The following is a 24,558-nucleotide window of genomic DNA, read 5'->3' as shown; positions in this document are numbered from 1 at the left end:
TTAACATTATTAGCCCGGAGTCAGGAAGTTCGGCGGTATTCCACCCCAGTACCTCGGGAAACTAATGCCGTTGGTCGTGCGCCTGACCTCTCTCTCCGGTCGTGTCGGTCTTGCCGATGCCGTCCCATCGGGTTTAGAAAATGGCGAGGGAACAGAGAGTTCACCTGTTTGCGCACGCACTTGTACATTGGGTATAATAATAAAATTATCTCCTGGGTAGTAGGATAGTCTGGATAGACAGACACCATTGATCGGAATCGAGCGGTAATTTCTTTTTTTAAGAACAGTATTATATTGTTATCATAACCAACTTCATTACTAATTCCTGACATTTTATAAGAACGCACTATGTAATTAGCTTATAGATATTTCGGTCTGAACAAGATGTTAAGTAAAACGGGGTGAATAGGGAACAGAAGAGGCAACCCTCTTCTAATAATAGGGATTGGTAAATTCTTCATAATATCCTCTCTTTTATCTCTGCGGACAATACGTTTGGTATAACGATACCCAAGACGCATCAACATTTGGCGAAAGCAAATAAACAGCTACCTATAAGGTATAGGTATATAGGTTTACTTAGAGGAAGGTTAAGTTAAAAATATCGCTTTCAAAACAAACAGGCTCACAAAATGAAACACTGGGATCATAAAACAATATTATTTATTTTTCATTGTATTACATGTCGTCTATCTGCATTTGTCATAATTTCCGACGTAACGTCCCACTCGATCAAACAAGGGCAAATGAATATCAAGCACAACGTCTCTTTATATAAATCTATCACGTATGAGAAAATCTACTTTCTGTTTATTATAGAAAAATACACGTCCTCAGTGCTTTAAATGCCTAATCTATGACGAATTTCACCACCAACCTGAAGAAGTACGTAAGTGCAAAAATACTATAATATATTTATCTATAAATACCACTCCCAACGTAAGCTACAAACTATTGTGATTAATTTTCAACATTTGCAGTTACGTCTTTCTTCATTATTGGCATAATTTATACTTTTTTATCGTTACACTGTGCATATTAATTGGACTGTGACCATAAAATTACATTATATTATTACTTTATAACAAACGCACCGTCAATGATGTTATAATTTCCCATTATTAGTATCACTATGATTTAAATCTTATTTCTGTTCAAAATAAATAAAAATCCAAACATCTAAATAAATATATTTAAGTTCTACTATTTACATTTCTAACAATTATATACACAGATCAATAATTTATATTATATATTATGTAATAATAAAACGAAAAAGCGTTTTTTTTTATCTATATCTCGACTAACATTAAAGCATTATAGAAGGCGAATAAACGAACACTATTATTACAATCATATTTATTTACTTCGAGATTTACACCATCGGCCGCCATCTTGGTGAAACGTAACCCATGGTACTATACAGCTGGGGACATACTATTGAGACGCGTCGAGACCAGACGAAACGCAATGCGTGTTGATTGGTCAAGATTTCTTTACCTCACACAAACATGTTTCTCATGTCGTAGGTGGCTTAAGGTAAGCGTCCACATGCATGTCCGTATCGTACGCATCGCACGCACCACACGCATTCCGTATGACGTCATCAGTATGCATCGCATGTAGGTATTGCTGATGACGTCATACGGAATGCGTAAGATGCGGGCCTGTGGACGCGTACCTTTAATTAATAACAGTGATTCGTCGACCAGCGACTGTACCAACCGTGTCAATTAAGTAATTGAGTAACAAATTAACCCGCATTGAGTAACGTCAGGTCAGATCACCATTTCTACAGTATGTCTCCAACTTAACACATCTCACACGTCACACGGTACCCTGTCACAAGCGATATAAAGAAAACAATTTAGTAACTACGTCACATAAAGGTTCTATAACAATAACTCGTATTAGATACATCTGTTAGTTCAATTATCATATTTTATGAGCAATAATAATAATAAATTAGAGGTCATCCATTAATTACGTCACACGTTAAGGGGGGAGGGGGTCGGTGAATTTATGTGACAAGGGGGCGGGAGGGGTCTTAAATTTCGTGACGTCACATTCCAATTATCATAATCTAACTGTTAAAACACGAACTTGAAATTATTATCGAAAAACTTAAAAAAATCTAGATGTAAAATTATAAAATGTGGCATCACACTAGGGAGGGGAGGCTTTGTGACAAGGACGGGGGAGGGGGTCAAAAATCATGAAATGTGACGTAATTTATGGATGGCCCCTTATATTCAAATGGCCATGAAACAAACGGTTGTCGTTTAAGTCTGCCCGTAATCTCTCTAAAACCATTTTGCATACATTCTACTAACATCCTAATTATTGCTATATTAATTTTTCGATTACCTTGAAGACATATTACACGACAAACGACAATGTGATTTCATATTCAAACATTCAACGAGTATAAATAAAATATGTTAGAAAAAATGCAACATCTGTAATTTTGACGCTCTTGTTAAGTGCGTCGGATATTTTAGTAAATATAATTAGTAAAATCACTCTGAACTGTCGCACTCCGTAATCGCTTATTTCATGGCCTAACTCCTTGTAAACAACAGTTTCGTCTAAACAGTGACATAATCCACACAATGCAATAATGTGGTAATACTAACGCGCATGTAACAATCATATATCTTGTTAATGAATAACCAATTATAGGATTTGTAAATATACCGATATGAATAATTTTACGCACGAATAAATCTCTAACAGCTGCGCAATAACACATTCAATGTGCACAAACTTTCATAATTCATAATTCAAAATGTATAATATGTATAATAAACTACAAACTGCATTTAGCTGCAAATAATAACCATAGAAAAGAATAATAATAATAATTGTGCATTCAATAACAGTTATATCAACTAAAACGATACTAAATAATGATTAGATGTAAGTTGGCAACCCGAAATGGATGACGTCATAATCTGCGTACATACTATATGTAGGTGGGGCAATGTTGTAGACTAGTGCCGCACGCGTCGCACAGCTTGGCGTCTCGCTCGTTGACGAGCGTGCAGGCGGGACACTCGCGGCCGCCGGACCGCAGCGGCTGGATGTCCGCGCCGCGCCGCGACTTGCCGCACATGTCGCACGCCGCCGCGCCGCCCGCGTTCAGGAACGTGCACGTGCCGCACTCCCACTTGTCCCCCCTCCTCACCTCGCTGGGCGCCGCCTCCACCCTCTCCCTGTCACTGTTGTGTTGGCTGGGCGTCCTGCTCACGGGCCGCTCCCGGTCCCCGTTCACCTGCGACTGTCGCGGCGGAGACCGTCGCACGTGGTCCGTCTCGTCCAATGTCACTATCAGCTGCGCTTTTAGGTCGTAGTTCGATGGGTTCGGTACTAAAATGACAATAGGGATATCATTAGTTCAAAACATATTTAGGGTGATAGGTGCCTACTGTGCCTAGATAAAGAATGTAACTGTAAATCTCACCTTGATTACTTTTAGAACTATGTGCTGTACTGTGAACTCCGTTCTCCACTGGCTTACTCTTCGGTTTCTCCACCTCGGCAGCTACTAGTTTCGAGGGTTTCTTCACTTTCTTGACTTCAGCCGTATTACTGCTGGCTCCGTTGACTGAACTCTGCTGCTTTATAACCTCCTTCCTATCCTTAATCTCTTTCTTATTCAGTAGCTTCACTTTGTCAGGCGCGACCTTTTGTGTTATTAACCCTTCGGCCTTAGGATTACCGACCGGTTCTGGCACTGATCTCTTTGCTTTCAATTCAGCTTGCTTCTTCGCTAGCTGTTTCGCTCTCTTCATTTCTTGCTCCTGTTTCATCCTCATCAAGTTCTCGACCTTCGCAGTCCGGTACACTTCCTCGTCGTATGATCTGTCAAGGTTCAGCGCTTGTAGCCCGTCTTCCAGGTCGAGTGTGGTCGGCTGATACTTGGCCCTCCTCTCCTCCCTGTCTAGCCTGTCGAGTGTCCTTGAATCTCTGTCTAGTGAGGGCGAGAACCGACTTCGTCCATCTCCCTCTTGTTCTTTGCTCGACAGATTCCTAAATACATAGTCCCAGCTCTCATACGTGCCCATGCCATCTTCCCTCGCCTTGCTGAGAGCTGGCTGCGTGTCAGATCGTGGTAAGCTCGGTAGTGAGACATCACTTAATCCTGATTTCGACGTGCTATTTCTTCTAGAAGATTCTGGGTGCCTCTTCTTATGATTTCTGTCTTCGTCTTTATACTTTTCGAATTTACCGTTTTCGTAAACTGAAGGCGTGTCTAATTCGATAAGTTGTCCTGTTGGCACTGCGGGGTACCTGTATTGGGGCATCGGTGGGTATCCGTTGACGGGAACTGTAGCTGCGTGCTTTATGGGGGCGTATACTGGGGTGGGGAGCATGTAGGGGGACTGTACGGGGTAGTAGTAGGGGACTCCGTATGGGGTCATCATGGGTATGGTGCTGCACTGCGGCACGGTGACGGGCACGTCGGGGTGCATGTGGGGGGGGACCGGGTACATCATGTGCGGGAGCATGGGGGGCACCATGTACGGGGCGCACGGGATCATGCCCGGGGGCTCCTGCTCCAGCTCGTCACACAGGTGGTTGCAGTGCTGGGCGCCGTGGTACCTGTCGTCGACCACTCGGCTTCGGTAGCCGTCTGTTACCGTTGTTGGGATGTTCGAGTATATTTCTGAACCTGGAAGACAAAACAATTGATTAATTTACCGAATTAACTCGTTTTTTCAGTGAAATTATTATGGAATTAAATACAAGATACTGACTGTCAGTATAAGCCGGGTTGGTATTCCGGTCGATAGTCCCGAGTCTTGCGGCGGCGAGTCTCGCGGCGGCGGCGTGCGGCGGCGCGGCGTGCGCGGCCCGCTCGCGCCACACGTCGCGCCACGACACGCGCCCCCCCAACGACCACGCCTCCTCCCATATGTGCGCCATTATCTGCACACAACCACAGTCACAATAACCACACCCACGTAACAACGATCACAATTGCCACTTTATGCACCTAACTAAAAAACTGTTAAAAGTTAATCCACTTTCCACTTAAATCTTGAGGAACCAACAATTACTTTTTGTTGATTATTAGGAATAGGTCATCTTTTTCAACCTTTATTCAGACGAAGCATTACCCAGAAACAAAACCAATGGTATGCCAGAGCGCAGATTTGCGTGAGACACAATGTGTTTTCTATTGCACCAGAGAAAAATTAAGGGCACAACCTAACATTTTCCTTGAAATTGAGTTATACATAAATCCATGTGGAATGAGAAAAATGCTAGTTCTTTTAATTAAGACGGCAATACCGTTTCTTGGCCCGGGGATACAGGCGCTTCCATTTTAAAACTATCCGTAATATAATACACGTCTAACCTCGACGTTTGTTCATTGAACTATTAGGATAACAAACAATTCGCGAAAAATGTCGAATGTTTTCAAATACCTAATTTTCTTTTATTTTAAGCCATTCACAGAAAACAATGTCATGTATAGATAATGGTATTAGACATTTGAATAGCTAGCAAGTCATCTAATATAAACAAAGCATTATTATTATCATTGAGTCTAGTTAGGCATCTCTAATGTCTACATAACAATAAATAAAATATCATTGTTTAACCATAGTTTTAAGCAGTTAACTAAAGGTAAATCTTAACACAACTTGCATAGTATGAAAAATTTACCTAACAATCTAGAAAACAGTCATTTGAAAACTAACTTTAATTACCTACAAGTTTAATTGCCGTACTCAGAGTCATTAAATGGTCACATAACCCATTCCTTAGCAATTGTTTTTGATACAAAATCGTTACTAAGGAATAGTTTAAGCATACATTTAATGACTCTGAGTGCGACAATAAAACTGGTTTTTGGATAGCATTATTTTTATTTTTTAATCTCATTTTTCGTATAACAGTAGTTGTGCTCAGATGTTATATAGGGCTGTCTACATACCTGACATTCACACTGCGCGATGAGAGCGTCTCTGGACACTGCAGCCACCATGTCAGGGCATATTGGCCCATCCAGCTCCATCTGACCTGCTCCCGAAGGTTTGTATCCCATAGCCTGCAGCAGGGTCTCCGCTCCAACCATATTCGCTTCTACTTCGTGCTTGAAATACCCGCAGTATAACTGTGAAGTACATTAAATAAGGTTTAATAAACTGAAGAGAAAAACTAAGTATTAGATCTAGTTATTGAACGGGACTATGCATTTATGCAATCATCACATCCCACGAAAAAAAGTACATGAAGTCACTTAAAAAAGTTATTAATATAAAAAAGAAGACCAGAGATAAATAATTGGGTCACTTATACGTAATAAGTACCCTTAGTATGAGTTTACTTTACGTCGAACGAAAACGAAACGAGAGCGCGTTAAGCTAGTATTCTGTGGTTCAGCGCTATGATTGGTTCATGCGGGTTCCGGTTCGAGCCAATTTCATACTACTGGAGTCAATTCCATTCGATTCGTACTTAGTGGAGAATATCTAACATCCATTCGAAATAAAAATATACAGCTATTTTTTTTTATATATTAAATGGGCCGACGTTTGGCCGCTATCTCGCCTAAATAGTAAGTGATGAAGCGGCCTACAATGGAGCACGTCTGCCCATGAGCAACCTATTCACTCGGGCTTTGAAGACACCCAGGTTATACCCATCAGGAAACATTTGCTTACCCTTATGACTTTGTACTCTTTCCTCCAGGGTTGAGCTAGCAGGTTGGCGGCGTATCTGGCGAGCGCCGCCCATCCAAGACCAGCTCGGTACGCACTGAACTCCGCCAGTTCATTGATCGTCTTCTGGAACACTTTCCCGGTCTCCGCGAGACCAAACTTGCACTCATGAGGCACTAATGATAGGTATTCTATTATGTAATCTGGAAAAAATAACAATAAATAAGTAAACTATTGTATATATACCATGGTTACTACTAGACTGCACGGTTGGTACGGTGGTTGGGCATCCACTCTTTGTGTGATCCATAAATTGTTGTTTCGGGTCTGGGTGTCATGTGTATGTGAACTTGTTTGTAAACGCACCCACGACACAGGAGAAAATCCTAATGTGGGGCAACGTTTAAAGTCTAACAAATACTCAAATTATTAAAGAATTTAATACTAGTTGTTCGATATTTGTTCGATAAAGATTACAATCGTACTCAGTCCAGTATTTAAAATCTTATATTCACAGTTAGATCGACACAACAGTAACGCACATGAGTCCATGGGCGGCGCTGATCACTTAACATTAGGTGACCCTATTCCAAAAAAAAAAATACCAGTAGTTACGAGGAACGAGGCCCCACAATATCTTCAAAATAAATATGGTCATCAACTGTATGCCTATAAAATTACCTTCAAGCTTCTTCTTCTGGTCAAGTTTCTCGGGGCTGTCGTCAGTCTCAAGGTAGCTGTAGTGAGCATCCTCGATGCGGCGCCACAAGGCCGGCAGCCGCTCACGAAGCACCGCGTCGCCCATACCAGAGCACGACATCACCATCACAATGATACTGGTCAGGGGTCAACTGGAAACAGGGAAAATTGCTGATAAGTAACTTATCTATAATATAAAAATAGGTTTTCCTTCCTGGCGCTATAACTCCAGAATGCACGAACCGATTTCCAACGTTTTGCATTCGTTGGAAAGGTCTCGGGCTCCGTGAGATTTATAGCAAAGAAAATTCAAGAGAAAATCAGGAAAACAAGGTAAATCATTGGTGGCGAAACGGAGTTCGCCGAGTTTGCTAGTCAGTTTTAAAACTGACATGGTCACTAACACTATCAGTAGAACTTGAGGCGGGATATTTACCACGGATGAACTGTGATCCCGTGATCATGGCGCTTACAACAGTGCTGAAATATGGGAACTCATAGACATAAATAAACATGGTAAATATCCCGTCTCAGGTTCTAATGAAAGTAACTTATTGTTTATGTGGGAGGCACTATTTACTGCTAAACAATCGCCTTATGGTTGATGATGATGATGATTTATCGTATCTTCGCTATATTTGAGAGACTGTTTACAAGCGCCACTGCTTATTCAGTTATCTCTGGTTCGAGGTGAGCAATGTATTGTGGAGCATATAGATTTCGAAAATAGTCTTGAATTATTACTTTACTGCGGCTTTACGGTACTTTTCCACCAGAGATGTGCTACGCTACGTTGCAGAGGATTCGTTTGGTTTCCGTCAATCATATTCATTGTTACACATAGCATAGCACTGTTGGAAATGGACTCAACTAAGCTATATTTTTTATATGGAAAGATGCGTGCTATGTGGCTTGTCTACTATCGATACATCGCATACTCGAGCTGCGCATCTTCCTCACACAAACGGCCACATAGTTTCACAACTTAACTATTACATCTTCGTAGCATAGTTATGATGGAAACTATGCTACGAAGTTATGAAAAGCACCCTTAAGCTTACATTACCTAACTACATGAGTAAAAGAAGTGGCGAAAGATATATAAAAAGGTCTCAATTTTATCAGAACAATTCTAGTCGAGTTTAAGTACATAGGTATTCATCTATCATAGTTATGATTGACCAATAATGTTATTTATTCCAAGCCTGTCACAAACCAATACATCTACATATCTATTGTTCGAATATTAGACTTGGCACAATAACCGAGCCACAGTAGATACGTTGAAACGTGAGTAATAAATCATTTAACTAATGACTGGCTTGGTTTAACCTACATATATCTCGGTTAGCGAACTATTTTAAATAGACTCGGAAATAGATACGCTGATATTACGGCTTTCAAATAGGAAAGGAGTTATTATCAAGTTATTGAGATTTTTTTATTCGAACAGGTACTTTTTTAAATGGGGCAAATCATCCAATGTTTTCTCCCGCCTTGGGCGAGGCGAGAGAGAGTGTCAGACACTGACTAAAAACCACCCCGTTCCTACTCCTGCTTTTCGAGCCGGAGCCCTCGTAACCCGCTAGGTTGTCCGCAGCTCCGACGAATAGGTACTTTTAAATGTATAATGAAAAAAAACATGTTTATCATTAATCGATTTTTCTGTATTGTAAGTAAATGTAATTTGTTTACTGAACCGTAATACATTTTCCTTTCAATAGATACGTTGTTTAAATGGAAATGTTAGAGGTAGTGTAGTAGAAGTTTGCAGTAACTTAGTAACAACACAAAAATTAAGTGAAATCGTGAAACAATAGGTAACAATAGGCTTGATACCACTAGCACAGTTTTATAGTTACCTAAGTAGTAGTTAATTATTAAACAATTAGAGAAAGCATAATGGTAGGTAGGTAACCGAAGATAGTAAGTACACGAAATCGTGATTTAAAAATGGACACCCTTAACATGAAAAGGAATTTTCCACTAACATCTGTTCAGAGTCTGATTTTGAGCTGAACAAACACAATCACAACATTGTAAACACTATTATTGACAATTGATAAACAACGCCACATTACATTATCAACAAACAGAATCGACTGGTATCCATGACAACCAACATTGTTATCAAACAAAGAATTCAATCAAAGAGTTCATACGCATCTTTGCTTTGATGCATTATGACTGTGAGTAAAACCTCCTTGACGCACGACCTAAGGTTGAGTTGAATACCTGCAGTGCCCATTTGTTACTTTGACCTTGCCACAATAGAGTTCAAATTCGAATGACAAGAGTTTAAGGCAATGGAATGAGTCAGCGTCATTGCGGCGATATTTCCTTTTTCCTTATTACAGTGCATTAAACTATTGTGATATATGTTTTAGGGTAAATACAGAGGTGGATTAAGTGTAAAAAAGTCTAAAGTAGCCAACCAGGGATTTTTAGGAACAACTTTAAATAGGACCCTCTAAAAGAAATACCTTGCTAAACTTTCGCAGTCTATCCTTTGCAAAACTGCGCCCCGAAATACGTACCTAACTACCCAATTTAAGGATTTTCTACCATAAATATTACAAATTGATTACCTATAGACCTATAGAAGCACTTAATGCAATCAAATATGCTCGCAATGCTAAGGAAATTGCAAACTATTGGCTAAATGACACAAATGGTGAACTATTGTTTTGTTGAACAAAAGGTACATGCTCTAATAGATACAAAGCTTTGCAGGGAGGGCAGTTCAATCAGCTATTGAAGTGTAGAGAGCATTCAGCGTGAGTCATGCAAGTATTGTTCAACAAATACATCAATACTCCATTCATAGATGACAAAACACGAATTAGTTATGTTATACTATACTGATTAATGCTCTATTAATGTTTCAGATTATCTTTATTGCCATGTCGATGATTTGTCATCGTTTCGAACTTTGAACCGTTTGATAGTCGCCGTAATTCTCTATTTAATTAGGAACTTTAATACATTAGCTAATGGATTATCATATTTTTTCATTTTGGCCAGCGCTTTCGAATTAGGAACAAAATGGGTGATGTCCTTTATTAAATTGAGGTTTTGTGCAATATGTTTTTTAATATTGAATATTTTATATTATTCATAGGTACAATTATGTATGGACTGCAAATCTATGAGAATTCATACCATGTGATGATTCGATGTCTGATACTACTAATGTAGGTACAGACGGTTTAGATAAATATAGCATAGTATATACATAACCGGCTACTATAAACATTGTTATACAGTTAGATTTTTTTCCATGAGAAGTAGGTAGGTCCTATTAAAGAATGTTTTTTTTAAACACAATAAAGGTTACAAGTGCCACTACTGTGTTTAAAAGAAAAAATATAAAACCAAGTCTGTGTATACAAACTTATGTTAATAAATAGACCAACCAACAAAACAAATGTGTATGTGAACTTGTATGTTTGTAAACGCACCAATGTTGCCAAAGAAAATCCTAGTGTAGGGCAACATTTTTAATAAAAAATAATCAGTAATGTTTTTGTTAAAGCAGATTTGCTTTAAATAGGTATTATATTGAGACCAAAAATTGCTTAAGAAAACAAAAACTTAAAAATTTCTATTTGTTTTCTTATTGCCAACATATCAAATTACTATCGGTTGATTGTCTGATAATGCATGTGTGATAAGAAAAGGCAGTCTATTTGCTAGCAACAAATAAAATTACTGATAAGATAAGTGTCAGATAGCAGGTACACACACATAACATGGTGTGTAGGTTATGACTCATATACTATTTATGATACTAGCTAGATAGATATAATATGTATTGTATGTATTTGACTTTAGAGCATCTTTTTGAATACCCAATTAAATTTTCATTAAGATTAGTTATATTATAATTGCCTAGGTAATTAGATTTTGTTGTATTTTTTGTTGTAGTTATGCAACTGACAAATTTCATAATTAGTTCAGTGAAACAGTCCCTTAGATTGATAAAACTTATAAATATCCCTCATCAAGCTACTTTTTAAAATAAAATATACCTACAATTTGTATTTAGGTATTCCTTTGTGTGCCTATTTGAAACTTACTTAAGGTTCATATTTACATAAATAAAATTAGTTTCTGTAATACTTAACTAGTATTTAAATAAATTGGTAGATGGAAATTTGATAGATTTACTGTATAACAACTTCTAACTAAGTTAAGTAAACAAGGTGAATAACCTTCAATCAAATATATTATTTTTATTTGTTTAACACAAACATCTAAAGATAATTCCATGTTGTTGTAATTTGATATTTTATCACAAATACTAAGTACAGATTATAGTCATCTATTCTACAAGTAAACATTGCTTAAATTAACACAAGGAAATTATTTCATATACATGTAAATTAATATAATTGTGATCTGATCATGATTTCAATAAATATAAGTATAAATATTTACCATCTCACCAGCTCATACCTAGCCAACTAGAACTCAATTACAAGTGAAATATAGAGTGTAAATTAGAAAAGATAACAGCAATAATTAACGCGTGGATAAAAGAATCTACGAAAGCGACGTTCAAGCAAAAAATAATGCTAATGATTGTACTCCCACGCGACGAGCCAATGTGCGATTCATACCACATTTAACCTAATTCTAGTCTACAGCTGTTACCTATCAAGTATATTAGGGTCTAACGAACTTACTGTACAGGAAGAACATTCTTTTCCTGGATGTCAAAATTTATTCCAATGCACCGAAACTAGAGCGGACAAAAATAGTTCACCCAAAATAACAAAGTGGCCGCTGCGAACTGATATCCAATTATCACAAACAAATATTATACACATCTCATAATCACAGCTTAGTTCAATTTACAATAAAACTAACAAATCCCGAGTAAATATCAAAGAAATTAAAAATAGTAGAACAAAATTTTGGGATTTTGTTTTGACGTTTATTACTACTACGTTGCACAGATTAAAAATGACACACCATTTTGACGTAATGACGTCCCATTCAATCTGTTACTCTAATCTCGTCGATGGTTTTTTTATTTAACCATAGACATAGACGGATGACGTTTTATACATTTTCAAATAAGAACTTTTTAGTACTTTACCAAACTGCTTGACTTGAAATAAGTCTAAAAAGATTTTTGACGATTTTTAGAGATTTTTGACAATGCATACGAAAATATAAATATCATCATGGTTAAATATATTTTATTCTCTGATCCTTTACGCCAAGAAGAAATTGATAAATTCTACACGGTATTTATGATTGACTTGACTCTTTTTTTGTTAAACTAGCAAACCCGGCGAACTCCGTTTCGCCATTCTCTTCAATTTTTTTTTGCTATAAACTTCACGGAGCCCGAGATCTTTTCAACGAATGCAAAACCATGGAAATCGGTTCGTGCGTTCTGGAGTTATAGCGTCAGGAAGGAAAACCTGACTTATTTTTATATTATAGATTAGTACTTTTTATAAGGATGCTCTTAACGAAGTCGTTTTACAAGAATAGATGTCTTTTTTCAGGCTTGTCAAATGCATCGTGATTATTATAGAGGCTACCCTCGTTCTTATCATCCACTCGCCTTCTTTAGAGATCCTGAATATATGTGGCAGTGTCCAAAAGAAATGTCTCAGTAAGTGTTACATGAATGTCTTATTTAATATTTTTCGTTTCTAATATAAATTCTCATTGTTTTGTTAATTTGCAGCGTATACCTAGATTTCCCGCCTTACCATGTAAGATATAAACAGCCCGCTGTACTGCCAGTAACTCTTGAAAGAACTTCAGTGTTCCCAACGCTACCTCAAAGAACTTTAGCTGGACGCTACAACAAAAGTGCTTGCATGGCTTTCAAGTATTAAAAATACGGAGAAAGAATAAGCAAAGATTAATTGAAAATATTGTGATTTAATTAATCTCAATACCTTAAAATTATGAAAATAAATATTTTGACTGCAACTGATACTTTCCTTTTAATTAATGATTATAGAAAAACCAAAATCTTTATTAGCAATCTGTACTATACTTACTGTTGTACATTTGAATGTATGTACAATAATATAAATCAAGGATGGAGAACCATTGGCACGCGTGCCATTGATGGCATGGAACAAAATATTTTGAGCGTTTGTAATGTCTCTAGTATTGCGGGTAGCTAAGAACACTGTGCCTTTGTTCAGCAGTGGACGTCACTCGGCTGATGATGATGATGAAGTACACTGGGATGAGTGCGATGACTGCTTACCATCAGACTAACTGTAAACTAGGTAGCTACTGATCGATATTTAGTAATATAAAAAAAATATATATTTGATGGCACACCTACGACCTCTAAACACATTTCTTCAAAGAAATTAGGACGTCAATATGTAAAAGTTCGATATCCCTGCCTGATAGGGATAATAGCTCTATGGTACCTACTATAGACTGCATTGTTTTGATTTGACTTTGACATTGAAATATTTTTTATTCCGAATGTCAGATCACGCAAAGACAGAGGGGGAAATTTGAATTCTGCCATAATAAATAATAATGATTCTCGCGTAATAAATTTTTAACAAGTGGGTTATTTGGTAGTATCAAAATTACAGTGATCTACAGAAATGGATAATATATTATTTATAGATAATGCGAGACAAGATGAAATCGAAACATTTTATGAAGTAAGTACCTATGAACATGAACAATGTATCAGCGGACTATGTAACTGTTTCATAACGTACAACCATAAAATAAGCAGTTTAGAAACTTAGAACCATATTTCATTACGACAACATAATCCTAGGACCTTATATATGCAAAATGTATACCATCAGTCGTTTGGAGAGTATTTCATAATAGCTATTCTTTTCGCGCGATTATTCGTCCGACCTGGAGTCCGTATGAAATGGGCCATTAGTTATTTTTTTTAAATTTGTATTAACAGGCTGCTCAACGGCACAGGGACTACTATAGATATTATCCAAAGGCCAACCATCCTTTATTATACTTCAGGGATCCGGAATATATGTGGCAATGTCCTCAAGAAATGACCCCGTGAGTATAAATTATAATCTAAGAAATAAAGACATAATTTATTATTTATTCGCCGAAATAATAGAATTGATAATAACAGGAGTTGAATCATCATTCTACACTCCATGCCTGATGCCTCTACTGAGAATATTTTAAATCGAAAACACGCAAATTCACTTTGCCTGTCTCTGGCATCGAACCAAACACCTTGCACGCACTTACAACTACGAGTAGTGAAATCATATCAATCAATAACAGATCATTTTAATTAACAGCCATCCAATGCCAATTTACTTGCCATCAAGCTATCATCAAGAAAATTGGGGGCGAACCTATTAAATTTATAAAAAAATATTATTCCAGAGTCTACCTATCATTCCCAATGTACCATGTGAAATACAAGCAGCCAGTGGTGTTACCCGGAAACGTCGGCCGAACATCCGGGATTCCGGCCCTGCCGGATCGTACGCTCGCCGGACGCTACAACAAAGCTGCTTGTAAAGCATTCGTCAGATAAAATTGAATTAATATAAGGTAAACAGATATTCTTAGTCAAAACATTTGAAAACAATTCGAAAACTTTATTAAATACATGTTGTTATAACTCTTGTTATAAAGGTAGATTCTTAAATTAATACATAGCTTAGTTAACATATAGCAGTGGTTCCCAATCGGTGGTCCGCAGGAGCGAAAACATGGGCCGCTAAATTACAAAAAGGAAATACACAAAACTACAGCTCTGTCCACTATTAAATATCTTAGTTACAGCTCAAATTAAACTTATCTCGAAGGAGACACATAACAGAAGCAAATGAAAAACTCAAGTCACTATATTTAAAACTGAATGATAAAACCAGAGTGTGGGACTACATGAAAATAGTAATATTAATAGGTCCCTAACTTAACAAGAATTTTAAAAGTAGTCCTTGCCCAGGTAAATGTTGGGAACCCCTGGCTTAGAGCCTGAAATAAAATGATGTTGCGAACTCAGGTATTCTGGCCATGATAAGCTTGAATTCAATCTGTCCGATACCTCCGCTCTTATCAAAATTTATTTCATCCAGGATCTGTAAAATGTTTAATAATAATAAATTGTGTTAAAAGACTCCCCAAAGAGGCAGAACACCTAGAAGTAGTATCAACTTTTCACCAATTATAAAATAAGGGTCGAGAACTTCAGCCTTTACAACCCAAACCGGGTCGAATTAAACCCGAGACTTCACATTTGCAACCACCATTTTTAGCAGGGTGTGGCATTTTGAGATTTGATTCGAAAAAAAAAAACTCTAAAGCCTTAAATAAATACTCACAACTTTAGCGATTTTATCCTTAGATGTCTCATCGATGTAATGGTCGCGGTTACCAGTGACGCCCAACGTCAAACGGTCCACGATTTGCCCGATATCTTTAGTAGTAATCTGGCCATCATCATCTAGGTCTGAGAATGTATAATTTTACAATTAGGAAAAGGTAGGTTACAATAGGTTTTCTTCCATTCTCCCCTTCCCATTCAGTCAGACTTCATAAACTTAAATTATACTCAACGTCTATCCAGATTTCAATTCAGTTCAATAGTACGAATTTGCCTAATGTTTAACAAAAATGAAACGGTTGGTTCATTCCAGGCATCAGAGCGTCGAACGCGCTTTAGTAAAAATCTAACCAATTTGTCAGCATATTCAGTACATACACAAAATAAAAAATATGTATTTGCTTTCAGACACAATCTACAGTTAGTGGAACTAAATTGGAAATACTCAGGAAATTACATCATTCAACTGTCTGTGGACTAAAATGGGGAACTACAATTACTAAAAATTAAAAAAGTTTTACCAAATATCCTAAACGCCCAAGCGGCTTTTACATCAGCTGGACATTCGTAACTCATGGCCGAACATAAATCCACTAAGTCTTCAAAAGAGAAACAGTCATCGCCTTTAGAGGAAAAAACACTGAATATCCGGTCTAAAAACGGATTGTTCTGAAAATAAACATTAATTATGACTAAAACCTACTACATAGTGCTTATAGGCTCATGATGATATTATATTTTCTATACATAAATAGATAAAATATTTCGTACCTCCAATACAGGGAATTTGGTCAATATATCTTCCTTACTAAATCTGTGGTGGAAATCCTTTTGTACTTTTTCTGGATTTATAGAATAAAACTTTTTCATCAAACTGAAAAACATGTTTATTATTATCTTAACCTTTAAGTTGAAATTAAAGAATGTTGAGCTAAATAACTAAATGTTATCTATAATTACTTACTACAGGATTTCTCCTTTCGTCAAATATGTGAGAGAACTGTAGTCCTCAAGCATATCCTCTGTCAAACCAGGAAACGACTGTGTGCTGCCCATTGCTTTTTTAATCTAATATATTCGTGTTCTGAATAATATGCCCAATCACTACTACTCCACTCGTTGATTGCAAATCCTTGTATACAATAACAAACGCAATCAGACAATATAAAAATATCTAATGACTCATTGGTATTCACAATAACTACACACAGAGATTATTTTCGATAATAAGGTTATTGCAATACTGTGTGTGACGCCGCGTCGTCTGTCCGCGACTGTTCAAATAAAACTGCAATTGTATCGAGGAAAAATAATTTATTATTTTATATTAACACCCGAGATCATACTCAGCAATAGTAGTAACACATACATACACGAAAAAGTCAATGAAATACAAATACAGCAATATCATGTTTCATTCTACAATTTGCCTAATGTTCATCCAAGAAAACGTCGTTTATGGGCTACTAGTCGCTAGTCAAGCAAAACGAAATAAACATATGAGACATAACAATACATCATAGTCAACCTTTTGTAAAGGAAGTATCTAAGATGAGATTGACTAAACATCGCTAAATATTACAGCGATTGATTCACAAATTACTAAAAATCTTTCTACAATCGAGAAGTCATAAGAATAATAAGTTCTACTAAATCTTGCTGAAGTCGACATAAACTTAAACTAGTCACTAATAATAATATGTACATAATGTTAATAGTTTTTGCCGTTACATGCAGTTTATCTCTTCGGGAAGTCAATATTATCGAAACTAATTTGTCGACGTGCTCTCATTTTAGCTGCTTCTTCGAATGAGGGCATGGAATTGGACTTGAAGAACCCTAGATTGGTCTTGTCGAGCATGCTAAGACCACTGCTGCTGTTGGAATTACTGTCTATGTTTACTAGTTTGTCCTGAAGGATATTTTTGGAGCCACTTTTCGGTTGTTCCTGTTTAATTCCACTACTATGGGTGTTCTCTTTGATCTGTGAGGTTGATGTGCTGGGGATCATCTGTCGAGCTTTCATCTGTTGGTAGGCGGAGGCTGAAATATAGCCTGTTACTTTGTTGTTGGCTTCGTTAGCGAGTTTCATCTGTTCCTCTTGGAAACACTCGTCGACGGAGCGGCCTTGTATGATTGCGAACACGTATTGACGAGCAATCCTGTAACAAGATTGAAGTTTGATATTACGACATGGACACGATTTATGATTTTATGAAAGAATCCTATAGTAAAATAGGCACAAATATAGTAGCGTGCAAAAATATATTACGGAAAATATGCTATATCTGATGATTTTAAATTAATTCCAGTCTCTTTACAAATCTTAATAAATCTAGTACTCACTTGAGCATAACTTCAGAAGTGGAGAACTTAGGTGCAGCCAGTTTAGCAGCATGAGGAGGAAGCGCCAGTAATCGGCGCGTGAGTCGCGCCAATGATGACGCCTTCTCACGGAACCCAGGTGAAGACATGCGCCAACCATGAACACGTAGAGCCTCGGAGACCGCCCACAATAGTTTCTGAAAGCATAAAATAGAATATTAAAATCTCTAACACTATTAACGATTTTGAGATATTATAAAGGGATTTTCTCAAAGTGAGTTATTTGATCAATAAAGAAAATTAACAAACTCACTTCGAGTTTGTTAAATAATAGCAAATCTTTAAATTACTAACCTTTTTGTGAGTCTCATTCAAATCACTAGTCTGCCTGGTAAATGCCTCTGACGCTCGTCGAGCAAAATTATGTGAATGCGAGCTCCCAATCGTATCACCGCCAAATGACAAACTCTTTGCTATCTTACTCCTTCCGTTGTCATTGTCATCATCAAACGGGTCGCGCTTTCTCTTTAGGAACTGATCACTCTGTGTGCCATCCATACTCTTTGTCTCGGCTGGTCGGACTGGTGAGCCGAATAGAGCTCGCTTGGACTTCATGGCTTGAGCTGGCACGGAGGACGAAGGTGCTGGAGGAACGGGTTTCCTATTCTCCGGACTGAACAGAGCCCTTTTTAATGTCTCTCGGGCTGGCTGTGATCTGGTCAGATGGTCAGCGTCCATGAGCAGCCGTCTCATAGCCTTCTTCCTGCTGGAACCGCCGCTTCGTGTCTTGGGAGTCTTCGCTGGAGTTTTCTTACCAGGAGTCTTACGGACTGGTGTTCTCTTGCCCGGCGTACGTCTCGTGCGCGGACTCTTCCTTTCAGATGAGTTGATCAGCTTCCTGTGTGGGAAGAAACTTTTGGAAAAAAAACTGTATGAGTATATTTGTTTGATAATATAAATAAACCTTAAATTTTAAAACATTTAGTCAAAATATTAAATTGATTGTTATTTTAAAACTACAAAATTAAAATTATTCTTGTAAAAGTCTCATGCATGGTCTTTTTTACATTATTAATTTACTTCTTCAATTTATAAACTATACAAAGCATACTCACTTCTTATCGATCAGCACCATTTTGGCGGTGGACGCTTGAGCCTTCTCGTTGATGGTGGCTGCGCTGGCGAACGCCTGTCTCCGACGCGCCAGGTGCGACAGACGGCGGCCCGGGGACTTGCATTGAGCCATCCTGGGTACAAAATGTAATATTATATTTCTGCAACATTTTCTTACCTAAGAGTTTGTTTGACAAAACATGCCGATCTTAGGAGCTACTGGTTCAAATGAAATATGATGTTAATCCTTCATTGACATAGGAAGACTACGAACAAAGTGCCCACATTAAATGTTACACTTCAATGGTAGACTCAGTGTTATAACATACTAGCTCATGCCACGCTTTGCCCATTCCCATGCGTTCCCATGGGATAAAAGTATTCTATCACCTAAGTCAGCCCATACCAAATTTCATTAAATTCCGTTTAGTAGTTACAGCATAATTGTCGGACAAACATTTAATCATCTAAACAAACAAACTATCACATTTATAATATTAGTATGATAGAAAAGTAAAAACTTATTACAACTTCTACTTTAATACCTAATATTAACTTAGTAGCCCTTAGAATCAAGAAACCAATAAAATATTTAAAGAAATTAAATACAAACATTGTGTACAAATTGCCTCTTAGCTAAAATATTAAAGTGTGTCAATACAATTAATGTCAGGGCTGATATTTCTTACATTCCTGCTAATGCTTAGTTAGCAGCTGTTACTGATAAAATTACAAATATGCAGTTTGAAGATGAATGCTGATTTGAAAACAATTAGTATGAGACCATTAATGCTGACTAAAAGATAATACTGTCCTTTCCCTGTTCTCTTAAGTAGAAAACTTAGATAAGCATATTTTGTTTCTAATTCTATTCCAATTAAGAACAATAGCAAAAATGTTGGTATTCGATTTTATCTCCAGTGTTATTAATACATTTTCGAATTATGAGCTATGTGAAATACAAATGTTTAATTCATGCAAACATAACTGGACTAAAACATTATGATTCTTTACTTATCCTTAAAGTAGAAAATCCTACACATCATTTTGTTTATCATAAAACTTGATATCAAACTTGATCAAATAAGACAATATTGATGTCTCGAAAGTAGTAAGTTATAAAAGTTGCATTGCAATTATGTAATATTATAACTACATAGTACATAGTTTAACAATCGCAATATAGTGACTATTGACAGTAATATCATATTTTAAACTTCTTCTCACAAGAGAAACTGCTGGCAGAAGCAGTTTAGTTTGGCAGAGCTGATAAAAACTACCGTATTGAGTGTTACTCCAGTCTACAATGTACCCCTATTCCAAATTTCACCCAGATCCCTTCAGTTGTTCTAATATGATTGAGTAACAAACAAAAATACACACAAGCTTTCGCATTTATGATAGTAGTTACTGTTTTAGATAGTAAGATAAGATTAAAGATATGTATTAGATAAATGATTGCAATACATACTTGAGCCTCAGCGCCTTCCTCTTAGAAGCACTAGTGGGTGACTGCATGCCTCCGGAGTGAATGTTTACACTTGTATCAGTCTCGGCACCAACATATCTCTCTCCATAACGTAATGCTAGCTGCTCTAGTTTCTCAGAGTGCTTGGTTATGTTGTAGCTATAAATATAACAGAAATAATAGTAAGAAAAGGTTTCTAATTTGAAACATAGTAAATAAAATCAAGTAAGTTAGATTATTTACTCTTGATAACACTATAGTTTACTTATACTTAATTAAATAATGATAATTACTACTGTCACTGTGTAATATTTTAATTACTACCTCTTCAAATAATTTGAAGAAAGTAATGATGTGGTACATACTGTATATTATTATGTATTTAATAAAGTTTTTAAGTAACAGTAACAGTTTTTACCACACTAATTGCCATACTCAAAAACATTTAATAATTAATTAACTATACCTTAGTAACAATTATGTTTTGAAAACAATTATTTAAGATTGAGTTAAGTAACCAATAAATGACTGAGTATGGCATTATTTTTCTTACATTGACAAAATCCTTAACATTGTAAGTTACTTCGCCATAAATATTTAGTTGTTTTATTCAAATTATTCAATGTATAACAAAAGAAAAGGCACAAGCCTCTTATAGAACTAAAGATATATAAAATACACTTACTACACATCATAATATCGGCACTTAATGACATCAGGCCATTGCGTATCTTTAGCTTCAACCATACTACTCATTTTCAAATGCACACTCCTATCATTGATGCTGGTATCCAATTCAGCAGCTGAAGAACTTCTTTTCTCTATATTAAAACTTCTACTGCTGCTTCCATCAGTATCATGAGTTTTAACATTCTCAGGAATTTCAATGAACGAAACTCTTTTAGTTGGTGTAGTAGGATTTATGTCAGGCATCACAGCTTTTGCATTATCATCAAACAATGGTAAGTGGCAGTAGTACTTCTTCAGCATTTCTGTCACATCAGTCTTTATGATGGTCACTGATGGTGGTGGCAGGACTCCTTGGAGGGTTTCCTGTTTGGGAAAAAAACATTAATTATAGGTTATGAGAGAAAGTTAAATAAAGTGGGACAATGCAATCCTCATTACATTTGATTTCTAAGTATCATTAGAACTTGAGACAGGATATTTACCATGTTTATTTCTGTCTTCTTCTCTTCATTACATTCATAATAATGGCTCTTGCAACAGTGCCAAAATATCAGAGACTCATTGACATAATAACATGGTAAATTTCCCATCTTAAGTTCTAATGATAGTATTAGTGACCATGTCAATTTAAAAACTCATTTCTAAATAGATCATCATCACAATTAACATTAATTACTTAGACCTTTCTAACCTATACCTATCTATGTCTGGTTTTGTAATTTGTGATTGATTAACTAATTAGTTTCTTTCTTTCAGATCAAGTCTAATGACATACTAATTTGCTACTGACCATTATGTTAATGACAAACTTTAATTGTGTATCCTTAATTATTTTTTTTCCTGTTTTGCAATGATGTCATTTGCATTTATTTCCCCATGTTTTGGTTGTAAGATAAACATACCTAACTTAAAAATTGTATTATTATGAATATCAAATAAACAAAATGGAAGCTTTTACACTTAAAATGATTACAAAACAAGAGCCTATTGTTACAGTCAATAGTATCAGCAGTTTGGGAGTCACAAAGTTAGTATTATTATTAAGATAACCTACACTGAGACTTGATACCTATGCCTGCAGCTGATAAAGTTGCATACCTACTCAGATTACCAAATGCAAGTTGCACATTCACATGTAAATGATGATTTTTATAGAATTTCAATTTTCCTTTGGAATTCATTTCAGTTGTAGTAATTTGCTATGATAAGGTAAATTTGTTAAATATGTAGCAGAATGCACATTATGATTTCAGAGTTCTACTCATACAATAGTTTGCACAATTGAAGGTTATTATGCTAATCAGGAAAGATAAGGTTAAATAATATAGTGAACATGCTTACCTCAATTTTTCTAACTTTTCTCTTGTCATGGGTCTCAAAGTCTGGCAGGAAACTCCAAAAGGGTTCTGGCTCCGGTTCTGAAGGCAACTGACTCTCATCTTCTTCATTATCAGAGAACATATCAGGAGATCTCACTCCACTGTCAAATGATGCTTCAAGTGAGGAGTAACTCTGCTCAGAGTTCCACTTTGCAGTGCTTGCATCATCATTTACTATTGCACAGTCCTTCTTAATACTATTCTCCTCATAATTGGAGTCTCCTGTACTCTCTGATGCTTTGTCTAACCTATCACTTACACTGTCAGACATATCACTGCCTCTCTGGTCACCATCATTGCTCTCAATAATTGACTCTGCATTGTCATTACTGTTAGTGTAAGGTTCACAGCTCTCCTCCCCACGTTTTTCATCCAAATGAGCTAATCCAGTGTTGGAACTCATTGCTGAGATAGGATCCACAATAGGCTTCAGCTTCTGAACATGCTTTATGGTACCATTAAAAGACAATTCACTAATAGGCAACTTGAAAACGTTTTCAGAAGGCCTCACGTGCCTAAACAGAGGCACACTATCTACTGCATTGTTGCTGTTCTCCATAGTAGGGGTTATGAACATAGGATGCTTGACAGTCTCAGTTCTCGAGTCTTCTGATGATATGTGAATATCAGCTGGGTTAGATTTATCGTTAATCAAACTGTGGTCTATCGTTGCAAACGAATTCTCAAGCAGCGATGCCGCGAGCGGTGAACAAGGTGAATTTATTTTAACACCCAAATCGGTATCCAAACTAGACCCCTTGTCTGTGATGTTATCATGAACTATTTGATTAAGCAAACTGTTCTCGGTTTCAGCTGTTTCACAATGTTTATTTATAACATTGGTTGATGTTACGACTGACAACTCTACGTTACCTCCGCTTTGTGAACTCTCCGAATCACAGTTGTTCAATGATGCAAACTCGTTCTGTTCACGATTAACACTTTCTTCGATCAACGGATCAACCACATTAAAACTTCTCAAATACCTTTCATACAAAGAAAAACTATCGCTCATGGAGTGACAATTTGAGTCTTCAAGGGATTCCATTACCACTTCATTCTCATCTGAGAAACGTTGTTTTATGCAGTCATTTTATGATTTGTTCACAATAATATTACTCTAAACTACTAAAATTCACTACACAAACCGCAAATTAACTTAACATTAGCTTAATTTCCTAAGCCAACACAAACGCGCCATTTACGCCATGTTGCTGTATTGACGGACGACTAACGACTGTGACTGTGTGAGTGTCGTACAGTCCCTCCCAGCCGCTGTTTCACCCCCGGCCGTGCCGTGGTACTTTTGTATTGTCAATGTGTGTGTGCGGCTGTGTGGTATTATTTTGACGTAACTAAATAAGCCGAGTTTTAGATCTATGGTCTGGTGTCTATGGTTGATAGTCGATTTTTGTAGAACTCTTAGATTTATATTGTTTTTATCGATACTTAAACTATCTCTGTTGGATAAGTAGTTTAAGATATAGAGAGACCCGGGATCTTACCTGAACATTTCCAATTCCGGGATTTCTGGGATAAATAACGTCGGCCCATTTAACATAAAAAAAAACTATTTTATGACCTTTTTTGTGTTTTAAACCGTATCTATATTTAAATCAGTTCAAGGGATTGATATAAAAAGGTTTAATAAACAAACGGTTTGATCCACTTTTCATTTATCAACATTTTTTATTAAGGGATGACCATATCACAGAAATTTATGCATGCAATATTTCAGTCTGATCGGTTTAAAATTTACAAAGTTTCATCCTGTTAGTTTATCCCCTTTGGGGTAGAATTAATAAAAATCTTTTCTTAGGGAATGTCTAGGTCATAATATCTACCTGCATGCCAAATTTCAGCCCAATCCGTCTAGTGGTTTGG

The 24,558-nt window shown here is 36.7% G+C and overlaps 6 protein-coding genes across 8 annotated transcripts in view; 3 read left to right on the top strand and 3 right to left on the bottom strand.

Moving 5' to 3' along the window:
• Positions 1-24,558, top strand: part of LOC118265676 (sporozoite surface protein 2) — a 137,083-nt gene that overhangs the window by 98,535 nt on the left and 13,990 nt on the right. The window lies entirely within an intron of this gene.
• Positions 647-12,355, bottom strand: LOC118265954 (uncharacterized). 3 transcript variants are annotated; one of them, XM_035579258.2, is made up of 7 exons: positions 12,062-12,355; positions 7,356-7,525; positions 6,678-6,877; positions 5,948-6,127; positions 4,761-4,932; positions 3,464-4,675; positions 647-3,369 (listed from the first exon to the last, which is right to left on the bottom strand). In XM_035579258.2, exons 2-7 carry the CDS (start codon positions 7,498-7,500, stop codon positions 2,966-2,968), a joined length of 2,313 nt encoding a protein of 770 aa, XP_035435151.2. In that variant the 5' UTR covers positions 7,501-7,525; positions 12,062-12,355; the 3' UTR covers positions 647-2,965. The 3 variants fall into 3 exon arrangements, with proteins under 3 accessions (XP_035435151.2, XP_035435154.2, XP_035435153.2); XM_035579261.2 differs by lacking the exon at positions 12,062-12,355 and adding an exon at positions 11,814-12,003; XM_035579260.2 differs by lacking the exon at positions 12,062-12,355 and adding an exon at positions 9,365-9,987.
• LOC118266372 (uncharacterized) lies at positions 12,471-13,335 on the top strand. The gene is made up of 3 exons (XM_035579794.2): positions 12,471-12,628; positions 12,896-13,005; positions 13,081-13,335. The coding sequence occupies exons 1-3, from the start codon at positions 12,566-12,568 to the stop codon at positions 13,232-13,234; spliced, it is 327 nt and encodes a 108-aa protein (XP_035435687.2). The 5' UTR covers positions 12,471-12,565; the 3' UTR covers positions 13,235-13,335.
• On the top strand, positions 13,825-16,256 carry LOC118265893 (uncharacterized). The gene is made up of 4 exons (XM_050694902.1): positions 13,825-14,035; positions 14,299-14,408; positions 14,751-14,921; positions 16,108-16,256. The coding sequence occupies exons 1-3, from the start codon at positions 13,976-13,978 to the stop codon at positions 14,902-14,904; spliced, it is 324 nt and encodes a 107-aa protein (XP_050550859.1). The 5' UTR covers positions 13,825-13,975; the 3' UTR covers positions 14,905-14,921; positions 16,108-16,256.
• On the bottom strand, positions 14,954-16,984 carry LOC118265892 (calcium and integrin-binding protein 1). The gene is made up of 5 exons (XM_035579165.2): positions 16,664-16,984; positions 16,471-16,573; positions 16,221-16,368; positions 15,698-15,825; positions 14,954-15,454 (listed from the first exon to the last, which is right to left on the bottom strand). The coding sequence occupies exons 1-5, from the start codon at positions 16,753-16,755 to the stop codon at positions 15,344-15,346; spliced, it is 582 nt and encodes a 193-aa protein (XP_035435058.2). The 5' UTR covers positions 16,756-16,984; the 3' UTR covers positions 14,954-15,343.
• Positions 16,994-23,925, bottom strand: LOC118265891 (uncharacterized). The gene is made up of 7 exons (XM_035579164.2): positions 22,637-23,925; positions 21,291-21,658; positions 20,609-20,764; positions 19,140-19,271; positions 18,379-18,937; positions 18,046-18,221; positions 16,994-17,861 (listed from the first exon to the last, which is right to left on the bottom strand). Exons 1-7 carry the CDS (start codon positions 23,720-23,722, stop codon positions 17,438-17,440), a joined length of 2,901 nt encoding a protein of 966 aa, XP_035435057.2. The 5' UTR covers positions 23,723-23,925; the 3' UTR covers positions 16,994-17,437.

This window comes from Spodoptera frugiperda, chromosome 7, assembly GCF_023101765.2.
Source record: "Spodoptera frugiperda isolate SF20-4 chromosome 7, AGI-APGP_CSIRO_Sfru_2.0, whole genome shotgun sequence".
Classification (NCBI taxonomy): domain Eukaryota; kingdom Metazoa; phylum Arthropoda; class Insecta; order Lepidoptera; family Noctuidae; genus Spodoptera; species Spodoptera frugiperda.
Note: the sequence above shows the minus strand (reverse complement) of the source record. Positions and strands in the feature narration are given on the sequence as shown.

Bases quoted from the DNA above. Each gene is read 5' to 3' on its own strand.
- LOC118265954 (XM_035579258.2), bottom strand. From the start codon at position 7,500: ATGGTGATGTCGTGCTCTGGTATGGGCGACGCGGTGCTTCGTGAGCGG. The intron at 6,878-7,355 runs GTAATTTTATAG...TATTTTTTCCAG, and splicing joins CCAGAAGAAGAAGCTTGAAG to ATTACATAATAGAATACCTA. The intron at 4,933-5,947 runs GTATGTAGACAG...GGTTGTGTGCAG, and splicing joins TCGCGCAGTGTGAATGTCAG to ATAATGGCGCACATATGGGA.
- LOC118266372 (XM_035579794.2), top strand. From the start codon at position 12,566: ATGGTTAAATATATTTTATTCTCTGATCCTTTACGCCAAGAAGAAATT. The intron at 12,629-12,895 runs GTATTTATGATT...GTCTTTTTTCAG, and splicing joins AAATTGATAAATTCTACACG to GCTTGTCAAATGCATCGTGA. The intron at 13,006-13,080 runs GTAAGTGTTACA...GTTAATTTGCAG, and splicing joins TGTCCAAAAGAAATGTCTCA to CGTATACCTAGATTTCCCGC.
- LOC118265893 (XM_050694902.1), top strand. From the start codon at position 13,976: ATGGATAATATATTATTTATAGATAATGCGAGACAAGATGAAATCGAA. The intron at 14,036-14,298 runs GTAAGTACCTAT...TTGTATTAACAG, and splicing joins AAATCGAAACATTTTATGAA to GCTGCTCAACGGCACAGGGA. The intron at 14,409-14,750 runs GTGAGTATAAAT...ATATTATTCCAG, and splicing joins TGTCCTCAAGAAATGACCCC to AGTCTACCTATCATTCCCAA.
- LOC118265892 (XM_035579165.2), bottom strand. From the start codon at position 16,755: ATGGGCAGCACACAGTCGTTTCCTGGTTTGACAGAGGATATGCTTGAG. The intron at 15,826-16,220 runs GTAAAACTTTTT...ATACATTCTCAG, and splicing joins TTGGGCGTTTAGGATATTTG to ACCTAGATGATGATGGCCAG. The intron at 15,455-15,697 runs GTGAGTATTTAT...AACATTTTACAG, and splicing joins AGGATAAAATCGCTAAAGTT to ATCCTGGATGAAATAAATTT.
- LOC118265891 (XM_035579164.2), bottom strand. From the start codon at position 23,722: ATGGAATCCCTTGAAGACTCAAATTGTCACTCCATGAGCGATAGTTTT. The intron at 21,659-22,636 runs GTAAGCATGTTC...TTTCCCAAACAG, and splicing joins GAAAAGTTAGAAAAATTGAG to GAAACCCTCCAAGGAGTCCT. The intron at 18,938-19,139 runs GTGAGTATGCTT...TTTTTCCAAAAG, and splicing joins ATGGTGCTGATCGATAAGAA to TTTCTTCCCACACAGGAAGC.